Here is a 12,886-nt window from a genome sequence, read left to right on the forward strand (position 1 = left end):
TTTACCGACCTATGACGTCAAACAGGAAGTAGCGCAATTTTCAAAACAGTTTCGACCATGGCGAATGTACAGGAGCTGAAATCAGGTGATTTTAACCTTAAATTGATTCAAACACCTCTTATACGTTTACTTATTAGCTATAAGTGATGACATTTATGTAAGAATCGGTTCTGTAGATAGTTTTGCTTACTTTTAAAGACGTATTTATAGTGCTAATTTTAACGACGTTTTTTGACTTGCTCAGTCATGTTTGTTTGGAAAGCTGTCGGTACAATAATTCAATTTCGCTTCAATCAAAGTGTAAATATCCTAAGACAAACTTCATAGTTTTTTCCAACTACATCGATTAATATGCTGCATTAAACATATACATCTTAAACGTAGAAAGCTTTGTAGATATATCTGTTCAGACGTCTAGTGAACAACATGCATGCATTTATTGTCTTGATCAAATTCAAAAGGTCAGTGGACAGCTCTTTCGTCTTGATAAAGGACAACTGAACTTGAAGCCAGGAATCCATGTTTATACCAAGCCATTTCACTGATCAGCATTCATTTAATGTGCACTGGACAGTATGGATTTTAGCACCAGGATAATTTGTCTCTTATTTAATGATTTCCAAATTCCTATACGTTTGAGCTCTAGGGACTATGGTTTGAGTTTTGACACTAATTTACATAAATAGATCTTGCGAGAAAAAACTTATTTTAATTATAGTATACTGATGGAAAACATTTTAGCCACTTGATTTTCATGGCCGGCTATAACAATAGTTTTGACATCAAGTCCACAACAAATGGACATATTTGTCTTTAGCATAAAAGAATGTCATTTGATCCAATTTAACCACATGGAGCTCAGGCTCAGTTAGTTTTGTTTATGCAAATAAATACAAACAAACAAGTAAACAAACAAACAAAAACATAAATAAACAGATAAATGAGTTGATAAATACATGAATAAACAACAAACAAACAAGCAAAAACCCCCCAAAAAAACCACATGCATTGGTGACTCTTTTTTTAAATTGGGGGGGGGGGGGGATTAGTGTTTGTTTGTTGTTGTTTATTCATGTATTTATCTACTCATTTATCTGTTTATTTATGTTTTTGTTTGTTTGTTTACTTGTTTGTTTGTTTGTATTTGTAAACAAAACAAAACTAACTGAGCCTGAGCCCCCTGTGATTTAACATTTGCAGATGAACTCCAAATGTCATAATAAAAATAATGAGTTTAGTAACATAAAAAGACTTGTACTCTCTGTGGCAGATTGGCAGGTCTTATAAAACTAAACTGTTCATATTGGCAGGTCTTATAAAACTAAACTGTTCATATTGTTCTTTCATTAATTTAACACTTTCAATTTCTTTTCAACATTTCTCCTTGTCATGTGTCATTTGTGCAAAAATATAGCCCAGGTATAAAACTTAAAATAACTAATTACTTCTTTTTTTTTCTAAATCATTTGCTATATTAGTGTTGAAGGAAACACTTGAGAATAGAGGTGCCCTTGGTCAAATCAAAGCCAGAATTCGAGCTGAAGTTTTCAATGCCTTGGATGACCAGACAGACCCAAGACCACCGCTGACTAATGAAAATATGCTAATAAACGAACTCATCAGGGAGTATTTAGAATTCAATAAATACAAGTACACTGAATCTGTACTGCTTGCAGGTAAGAGTAAACACAGTTGTGAGAATAGTATTACTCAGCATTAGCAGTAGTCCCATGTCCACAGACTACCAATTCTTGTCATGGGAATACCATAATTTGCAACTGGTAGTCCGCTCAGACTACCACTGACTGTGCAGTGATTTTAAGGATGGAAGATTTACAGATATAAAAGTATATTTATAACACACATATTTCCAATAGAGGAACTCTGTTTTCAGCTCAGGAATATGGGACTACTGGTCACCGTCCTTGGGCTACCAGTATTCTTCACTAAGGGATTTAGCAGGGCGTGGCTCCCTGGTATCAACAGCCAGTGCCCTGCTTGAATGTTTTGTGCCCTGGTATATCAATCTTGTGCATTACAGCATAGTCTGCAACCTTCCATGAACACTTGCATCCTTTGAACCCGCCAATTGGTAGCCCACTATCACTACCAAAGAAAAAAGTGCTACTACTTATGTGTTTCCATATTAGCTATATTCACATTTAGCAAAATTTTGGCCATGCCCTAGTTCCAGTAAACAAAATAAAAATAATCCCAGATTAAATCTTGGTCTGTGTCCACATTGCCACTAGGCTAACCAAAACCAGACCATTAACACTGCTTTCTGATTCAAGGACAACTCTGACATCTCATCATGGGCACATTTTTCACCCTGTAACACTTGCTTTCGCTCTGGGATGAAATCTTGTCCAAGTCTGGCCTGAACCAAACTGTTCACACTTCTTTTTTAATCCATCGCTGGGACCTGGCCATGGCCTGGTTCTAGCTGAAAGTCCCAATGTGAACCCCCTATGGATTTTTGTGGATTAGGGTTAGACACCCTCAGCATAAGCTGGTTTGTATTTTAAGGAGGGGGGGGGGGGGGAGAATGTGTGTTTATACTTGGTAGGGATGTACAACAAATCCCATGCCACATACTCCATGTACTCCATTTTAGACTGTATATTAACATTCCATGTCTTGACCAGTAAAATGCATGCATTGCACAAGCACTGTAATACAATTCATGATGGGGCAAAGTCCAAAATTAATTGTAGTACGTTTGTCCAGTCACATGTTTGTTGTCTCGTCAAGCCTACGGCAGAGTGGAAAGAGTACACCCCATTTTGGACCAAAAATACTATTGAATAGAGAGATACTTAAAGGGCCACAATCTGTGTTGATATGTTTTTGTGATGTAATATATTTCTGCATATTAAAAGTTACTCTAATTATTCTACTGACTGATGCAGTGATGTATACTTACTTGTAGCCACCACTTGCAATTAACTGAATTCAAACCTGGTATTAGGATATAACATACAAATGATCTGATGACATAATTTATTACTATGCAATCAACAGTTCTAATAATGCCAGAACACAATTGTAGGCTCATAGAAAATATACATCGACATTAACATTATACGATTTGCATAAAGAAGAGGGGATCCACCATGAACAGGGATGAAGGGGCTTACAACCTGAGTACCGTGTGGACTGGTCTACTTTCGCCGATACCACTAAGAGGCAAACAGTTCTGAAGATGGCTGCCGATGGTAGTCGAAACATCAACGTTCTCTGGTATGAAAAATTATCTTGGTTGTGAAATATAACTATTTTTCTCAAGCTTTCCTCCTACTTCAAGCATTCTTTATTATATCATTCACTCATGTAGAATCAGGCCAGCCATCAACTCCTCTGGACAGACAGTTTCTTACAAATGAATTAAACATAGCAGAAGACAGAGACACAGCTACAGTGTGAGTATAAATATTTCAATATATTCTTTGTACTTCACACCTTTAATCCCTTTACCTTACCTTGGTACATGTAAGCCTTTGGTTACTAGAAAGTTGGAATGTAAGAATGTTGTTGTGGTGCCCTAACGTAAGAATTTTGTCATTTAGGCAAAAACAAAAGATTTGTTTTCGGTCAGTGCGTGTATCACTAAAATACCTTCGCTTCAGTCTTTTTGTGTGTGTGCGTTTGTCCAGTGGGACACACAAAAATACTTCAGTGAAGACAACTGCCGAGCCAATCATGAACAAGCAAATGACGTCTGTTCCAAACACACACTTGCTCTAAAGTACTAGTCTAAATAAAAAGATCAGTAACTGCCATAAATACATGTAGTAGATTGAGCGACAGGTTTGTTGAGAATAAAAAATAAATAAAAATCGCATCATCACACCACTTTAGACAAAATGTGCAGGCCAGAAACAATTCTCCAGTGTGTTGAGGGTATATTGGTACTATATAGAATCTAACAGGTCATAACATAATATTTTCCCAAATGTTATGGTAGAATGCATAATAGTCTGTTTGTTTTGAATTGGCTGGCCCCTCAGTAGTAAAGCCAAAGAATTAAAATTGTGTGATTCTGAGAACGCCCCAATTTCAAAACAGTGTGGGTAGGTAGGAAATTTGTTATTTATTTTTTTAGTATAAAAAAAAAGTGTTTTGATCTTGTTCAGGCTGTTACAATGTATGTAGAGGTCAACAGAGATTTGTTATTGATGTGTTCACACTTTTCATATGATATGCAGAAGACAGTGTTTTCTACACTGCATTCTGCCATGTTGTTTTGATCACAAGACAATAATGTCATCGAATCTCACTATTTCTGCCACGACTTTACAAAAAATTTTGATTTTTTGATTTTGTTTTTTGTCAATTACCCCTTAAAAAGTTGAGGGACAATAGTGAAAAAATTAGGTTGATCAGGTTACCAAACATTTTTTTTTGGGGGGGGGGGGGGGGGGGGGGGGGGCTAAGCAACCTTGTTAGAATACTGTTGGTAGTTTATGTCAACACAAAAACAGGTACTCAGATGTTTAAATGCTTTACATGTGTCTACACAGACCTCTTCTATATGGTATTGTGGCCCACTTTCTGAGTCGCAGTAAGGATGGGTCAGGCAGAGTCGGAACTCTCAGGTCATCAGCTGCTAGACAAACATCACCAAGTAAATACAGGACAACAAAACTGGCAGCAGAGAGAGATCTTGGTAAGCAAGATATTCATGTAATGTTATTGTTATGTTGTCAACAGGCACAAATTAAGGTCTCCAAGTGAAATTCATTGCACTCTCATACAACAAATATACAATAGTACCGGGTATTATGCATAGCACTGCCAATGTGATGCTGAGCCAATTCACATACCTTAAGCACTGGAACAACCAAGATTTGGCACTGGAGCAATTGAAAATGTAGCTGTATTAACCCCAACCAACCTCAATAACAAAATACTCTTATTACTTTGCTTGGTTTTCAAAACTGCCAGGGCAATCAAAACATTCCATTAATTAGAAACTGCATTCTTACCAATAATTTTTTTTAATGAATTCAGGATGTAGCTTCTGTCCACATATTGGCAGTCTCTTGGTAGAGTGTAGACTGAGAGATTATAATTCTGGGTGTTCCTTATGCTTTCATTTACAAGCTATGATGATGTACAAAAGTAGTGAATCTTTCAGTCTAGTTCATACATAGCATTACTTAAACATGTAACACCCAGATGATAACCAGACCTTGAAAACAAATAGTAGAAAGGGTTTCATATGGATCGCTAGTTCACTATATTAAAAGTGAAAATGATAACACTAAATTCAGATCTTGATATGTGGAGTGGTCACAGACATACTACATGCATGGAAATTCCCCAAACAGAAAGGAAAGCTGAGCAAAAGTGGGAAGTTTCTTTCAAAAACCTACCTGGATGTGCAGTTCAACATCACTATAAGTAGCTATTATGTTATGCAACACAGTATTATAGCAAAAATAATTTGGATGAATTTTGTCTTTGCTTAGAATTCGAAATGGGAAAGTAGATTTTAGATTTTTGATTTTTCCATTTGTCTATTGAACTGCATTCTTCATCTTATTTGTATTCTGTAGATCTTCAAACAACAACGCATGGATTGGAGGCTGAACCATTAGAAATGAGAGGTGCTGGAACAAGATGAAAGGAGCAGTTCAAACAATCATTTTAATCATTGGAAATTCACTAGCCAAAAATTATTGACAATTGAAAGCAATAAGGTTGATATATTAATTATATTGATCACAAAAAAATTGAAAAATTTGATAATATGTTTCATTTTGTTTGTGACTACATTATTTCATAGAACCCCATAAGGATGTACCATAACTAACGAGCCAAACCAACCCTCATCTTCCATGACCAAAGCTGACACATATACTTATACAGTAGTGTTTTGGTTCCCAAAGTTCTAATTATATATAGAGAGAGGGTGATTTTACTTTGCCACTCTTGTTGAAGGGGAATACACTGAGTCCATTCATGTTTTGCTACAAGTGAAAATTTCTACTTGCAGAGTAAAAATATTTCTTGGTAGCGAATCCCAAAGTTTCACCAGCATCCCTTCAGCATCATCAGGGGAATACTACAATGGGTTGTACTAAATCTCTCTGACAATTGTGATGATACATGTAGTGTGAACGGTCCAGCCATTGGTCCGCGTGTGAACCACAAGTGTACCCTCTAGTGATAGCCAATTTTTTTTTTTTTTTTTTTTTTTTTTTTGGAGGGGGGGGGGGGGGGGGGGGGGGCAAAATGAGAAAACTGAGATTTCTTGAGAGTCACCACATAGTAAGAGATAGGGGAATATCAAATTTTGGTGCAGCACTACAAATTGTGTGCACCAGTGGTACATCAAATTGGCTTAGAGGGCACACTGGTAACCACTCACTCACTCAATCACTCACTACCCCACGTCTGGATAGCATTTGTGCTAATTCATTTTGCCACCAAAGTTTTTTGGATCCAATCACAGTATAGTACTTTAACAGGCTATTGTGATAAGATATATTATCCAATCAATCTCCTTTTTGAAATGTACATAAAAATGTTATCCTGTTTTGTATCTGGTGAATAAACAATTCAATTAAATTCAATTCAATATAAGCAAACTTTGGGGTTCACTACCAAACCATTGTCATTTTTTTACTCTGTAAGTAGAAATTTTCATTTGTAATGATGAACTCACAGTCTGTAAACATTCACTCTCATGAAATTTACTTGTCATATTTTACTTGCTGGAATGTTGGCAGAACTCAAATCTTGTCTTTACCATAATGTATAACAAATTTAAACGTATGTACATAAAAAGGCAAGGAAACCAAATTTGTCTTCAACTTTATTAACAACGCTAAAAGACAATTTTTAATACCATTTAAAGCAAGCATCGACACTATCTTTATATGAGAATATAGTTTAATTACGGTTTTATGTACTTCAAACAAAAAAGTTCCACTTGTGACAACTTTAAAGACAGTTTGTTGGATTGATAATAATTATGCAATAACTGGAAGGGACAGCTTTTGCCAATATTTGTTTGAAGATTAGGTAGCCTCCATATGCATAATGAATTCAGGTGTTCCTGATGCCCCTACCCCCCCCCCCCCCTCAAAAAGAGACTCGTCATTCAATTTGTTGACAATATATATTGTACTTAAAATACCTGAAATAGCAAATACACGTAAATTGAAACAGGTTTCCATGTAGTCATTTGTGTTCATTATTTGATGTAAATAAAATTGATGATTTAGAGACAATGTCATTAGATGCTTTATTCTTTTGTATGTAACTAACATTTGAAGCATACATTTTTATTTTTATTTTCGTTTTATCAATATTCTTACCTCACTTTGGAATATTTTGTTGTTTGTTCCTGTATATGTTTTTTGGGGGTTTTTTTAATCGTCTTTTTAGTAGTGTGTGTATTTTTAATTTTTTCTTAGTGCTGCTCCTAACAATCTTAGTGAGCCCCTGATACAAAAGGGATGCAATAAATAAATAAATACATGTGTTGAAACTTGAAAGATAAATCTTCAAAAGCTGTGTGCTATACATTGTAGGTACTAGTATTGTAGGAAGTGGTTAGGCGTAAAAAAGAAATTGTGTTCCAATTACGCTCAAGTTTAGAATAGGTGGGGTATGTAGATTTTTTTTTTCATGTGTGAGTGTCTAGTTTTGTTAGTTATAATTTATTTTTTTCCTTTTTTTCCATATAGTCTCTGTGTTATTGGTTTCTTCCTATCAGTTGTACAGCCTTTACAGATTGGAAGAACAGTTTTATATTGTCTTTTTTTATTGATGTCCGTTTTCGCATCCACTGCTTCTCGCAAAATATATAAAAAAATTGAGATTTTATTTTATTTTTTCTCAAATACATAAAAAAAAGTTTAGGGTCAGCAGTGAAAACAAAGTGGGGTTGGGTAACCAGGACCAAACAATTTTATTTTAGGCCTTACCATTAAATCCAAGGACCATTTGTACCCTATCTATCAAGCCAATGTACACTATACCATCAACAAACAGAAGGCAGGTAATTTATTGAAGTTCCAGAAAAGATTTGATGTGTTTTGCTAAAAAGTAATAGAAAGCTACACATACTGGGATGTTAAAGAAGAAAATAAAGGCATTTTCATAAACTGGGTGCTGGAGAGGTTGCATTTCTTATTACATCACCAACGTATACAATAATTTCTGATTTCACAGAACCATCAAGTTGATCTTGTGCCTTTAATTTATAGGGTGTCTTTGCTGTGGGCCATCGCCTCATGGATGTCAGCAGAAATAATATATTCATGGTTACACAATGAATATTCATGAGACATTTTACACACAGGAATAAGCACTCAGGAGTCATGAATATTGCACAAGATCAATTAATGTTTATTAAAGTCGCAACTAATTGTAGGTCATGTAAAATCATGAAATGTCTCTCCAGAACCCATAATAGCTAAGATATTTGTCTGAATTCCCCATTAACCTGTTTGACTTTGATACAGAATATATCAATGTCTTTATTATGTGCAGCAACCTCTCAACAAACAAAGAATCATATATTCTGGCTGAAACCTTGTACCATGATTTGTTTCCGTTCTTTGGCCATGTCCTGACGTACTGGTACAAATAAGTTTCAGACACTTTTTTTTATGTAGTACATTTGACAGACAAAAGAAATAGAATTAAAGTAGCAGCTATGGATGAGGATTGTGTATTTATCTTTTGATTTTTCATTTATTAAATAACTTTATCATGGCATCCTACTTGGAAATTCAGTGTGAAACAACATTGACCAAGTCTGTGTTTGTAACTCGATACAATGCAAATAGCTAAAAATGTGTAAAAAGTTTGTCATTGTTCATACAATAAAAATCATTTATTAATCTTTTGCAACTTACTAAGTTTCAAACAAGGACTTGGCATATGTTGTTACATTGATTTTTCAGAATCCAAAATATAATTATATAAATATCCAATCCTCATCCATATGGCCACTTTTAAGATGAACACTTTCAATTCTGTTGTAATACAAGCAACTCTTTATTTTCCCAAAACTTATACTTCCAACAAAATACTCTGTAGAATTGTGTGTGATTGTGTGGATGTGTCTACTTAAAATGAAATCACTGGGGCAATTCCCTGCACAAAAAGATTTTTTTTTTAAATTTAAAAAAATACCTGCTTGAGCAGAAACCATCATGTTCATTTAATGAATCGTTTCAATTTTGCTAAAAGTGTACATGGTGTTGAAGAAACCTTGTTATCTGCTACTTGGCCAATAAATGTAAAAAAAAAGTTCATCAACTTTAATAATAAGTGGCATGCTACTTTGATTCTAAAGTAACTTACCCAGTAGCCTAGAAACAAGGCTATATATGACTCTTGCTCTGGCAGATGACATTTTCAAGCCAGATAGCCAAGTCTCTGATCTGGGTTACTACGGTACCCCATACAATTTTCTGAGAAGTAATCGACTCTTGGGAGTATTGAGTGCAGCCTGTTTATGATGCTAGTGGTTCTTCGTTTATCTCTCGTACCATTGCTTGAGTACCACTGGCACTGTAAATACCTGACATAAAATAATTATTTTAGTACTTATGACTAATAAGTATGTTTTCCAGCTGTCACATTTATTTATGGTTTGACTTGCACAATTAAATTGTTTATCACCTTGTCATTTAAACAGCCAATATTATGTGATGACCCTCATTACAATACTAAACCACAGGGAGCCCAGGAACCGTGTTACTAACAAACAAACAAATTAATAAATAAATAATAAATAAATAAACAAACAGGTCTGTGTTTTCATTACATTGTTGTACATTGTTGGTTTGTATGGATGAGTACATATAGAAACATATATTATAGTATATTATTACCCATGCAGATATGTTTCTTTGATTGTTTATCTGTTTGTTTTGTAACAAAGTTCCTTGGCTCCCTGTGATTAAACTAGCCGTCCTTGTTTAATTGTCGATTATTTCTATTGCAAAGTATTTTACATGTACGTATTGTGCATAGACCTTCGAACTCACTCCAACGTGTATTGTTAAACGAAGGATGTTTCAACACCTGTGGCCTGTGCAGTGATAATGTTCATCAACCTAGGGAGAGTTTAACCTCTGACCTCAAACTTTCACTGTCATTTCGCGTCTTTCGCCATTGACGTGATCCACACATGCGTGTCTAGCTACCTGTTACAAGCGCAGTATTCCAAGTCTCCTAGAAATGTAAAGTTTGGATAAAATTATTTTCAATTTGGTGAGTGCTCAGCGCGAACTGAAACAGGTGAGTGTGAATTTCAGCCCTAATTTAGGCATTCTGTTTTCAAGGTCAAAAGTCCATAGACTTTTTCAATCAAGCGTATGTACTCCCTGTACTGTCCTAATATGTACGCAGATTTGTTAGCTTTTTGGATAAACTATGTCGTATGTGGAAAACATTTTGTTTAATACAGAAGCATTACATTCAAACATGTGAACCATTTTTTCGCAACCTGTTTGATATCTTGAAAAAATAACAAATTTTGCAAAAAGAATAACAATTTCGCTTTTTTTCTAGACACCGCGTACTTTCTGATTTGAGTGTAATTAATTCGACAACAAAACCAACGATGTCCCATCTGTTCCAATTACATTTCATCTTTCTACTCTGCACTATCGGTGTTTGTATGTGTGTCCAGTATCTGCAATCACCAGTAACAGCACCAAATGACCATTTTACTTCAACTTGTGAAAATACAGTTATCTCTCTGTACCCCAAAAAGTCCATCCACAATTTGATCAAGCAGTTCGACAAATATGCAAGCAGTGATGTGAAACTGGTAACTTTTTGTCTGGATTTACCCAAGTTTAATGGTGTCAATCCCCTGTTGTACAACACTTCTGAAGCGTATGGACTGTGGCATTGGAGATGGGTCTTTGATAAGTATGGAGACAGTCTGATAACATTGCCCCCGTCAGCCGAATATTACTCCCTTGGACTTCTGTATTTGAAGACTAGAGACATGAAGATTGAATTCACAGCCAAGACAAGTGCAAGAGATATTGCATATCTTTCTACAACCTGTAAAATTCAGCTAAGTTTTGATTTCTTAGCAATGCTGATCAAGTCTTCATCAGTCAGTGAATCTACACACAATCATCTCTGCTACAACCATGTTGAAAACTTTCAGATTTATCCGATGTGTTCATTAATAACTGATACACACATTACAAATGATACCATGATGTCTTTTTGGATCCTAGAAAGCAATCAGTGGATAGATACATTCCAATTAATACTTGTTATCTTTGTAGCTGTTATAGGTTACCTTTTGTTACCATTTGTCAGCTGGCAGTTACTTCCTTCTAATGGGAAGGACATCATGAAAGTATTCATTAAAAGCAATGGCCAGAATACGTGTATTAATCATAGAAGTCTTGTACCACGTCAAAAGAAACCCATAACCATAACAAATGTACTTTCATACTGGGAATACTTTAAACACGATGGTGAATTTAATGAGTGTGTGAAAACCCCAGAAAAACACACAAGGACTTGCAAAACAAATAACATGAAATGGCTTTTCTTTTATTGGTTTATTGTGCCAAGTTTTGTCTGGGGTTATCTCATTGCAGTTGGCATGCTGAGTTATTTTCTTCCAGAACAGAAAGAAGAGACTGTATCTTGGAATCAATTTCATGATCACATTCCAGTGTTTAAATATTCCTTCCTGATCCAAACCTCGCCATTTCTTATAACTTATATCATTATTAGTGTACTTGGACTATACCTCATAGTGATAGGAATATTCAAATTGTTTAATTTTGAAGAAAAACTTTCAGACTTGGAATGTTTACGACATCCGCAATCATGCCTACATTATCACACTTCAGACCAACAAGTGTTATCAGATGAATCCCATCCTGTTTCTGAATCAATCTGTGGAACCGTTGGCAAAGACGAACTAGATGAGTATTCAGTATATTTGAAGAAGGTGTACGGCAGATTTCTAATACCAGTAGATGTAGCCAATGTACATATTTATGAAAACAGAGCAACGTTAAGCCGTAAAATACAAATACACCATTTCAGAGAAATCTTAAGTTGTAGAACAGGATGGAAAAAATGTGGAATCTGCTATCCTTTGATGATCATTTTTTCGCCAATTATTCTCCTAAAACATGCATTTCTTTATCATCAAATTGTGAAACTGATTAATAGGATTTATATCTTCATCACATTTTTGTCAATTTATACAATCTCGGTGCTAGATTTTTATATAGTAGTAGAAATGTGTGCATATGTCCTTGCAGGTCTGACACTAAATATAGATATCATAGGACCATATGTGGCCTTTGTAATACTTGTTGTTTACTACATCATATCATTCTACCAAGGATTCACTGATTACTACCATTATTTAAAAAATGTCATTTTCAAGGTCTGTCATGAATTTGACGATAAGAATATTTTTCCTAATTACGGGGATAAATTTGTTAACTTCAAGACTGATTTTTCTCCAAAGACTTGTACTGATAAGATGGGTATAGTCAAACCTGATAAAGGTACTTTAATCTTCAAAAATGTACCATTTGTAGAGTCACATACGTGGGAAGATTGTATAACAAAAGATTTGCTCGGTTTTGTTTGCGAGATCATCTCGCCAGTCAGAATCAAGTTCATGGCAACAATTTTCAGACTTTTAGTAATTATTGTCATGTTATTGATAGTATTTTGTGTCATAAAGGCATTTGATATGACACCAGTTGTAACAGCTGGTTTAACAACCGCTGTGGGACTACTACCAAAGATATTTACTTTTATGAAAGGGAGTTCGGGTGAAGCGAACAGCATCACCTATAGTCAACAGTTTAAAGGCGAAGTTCAGCAGGTCGTGCAACAGTATTTGAGAGACAACTTG

At 35.1% G+C, this 12,886-nt stretch overlaps 1 protein-coding gene across 1 annotated transcript; it reads left to right on the forward strand.

The window, feature by feature from the left end:
- The first annotated feature begins 43 nt into the window (after positions 1-43).
- LOC144435784 (centrosomal protein 20-like) lies at positions 44-6,171 on the forward strand. Its single transcript, XM_078124404.1, has 5 exons — positions 44-85; positions 1,479-1,676; positions 3,338-3,422; positions 4,524-4,669; positions 5,562-6,171. Exons 1-5 carry the CDS (start codon positions 58-60, stop codon positions 5,627-5,629), a joined length of 525 nt encoding a protein of 174 aa, XP_077980530.1. The 5' UTR covers positions 44-57; the 3' UTR covers positions 5,630-6,171.
- The last annotated feature ends 6,715 nt before the right edge of the window (positions 6,172-12,886 follow it).

This window comes from Glandiceps talaboti, chromosome 5 (genome assembly GCF_964340395.1).
Source record: "Glandiceps talaboti chromosome 5, keGlaTala1.1, whole genome shotgun sequence".
Classification (NCBI taxonomy): Eukaryota; Metazoa; Hemichordata; class Enteropneusta; family Spengelidae; genus Glandiceps; species Glandiceps talaboti.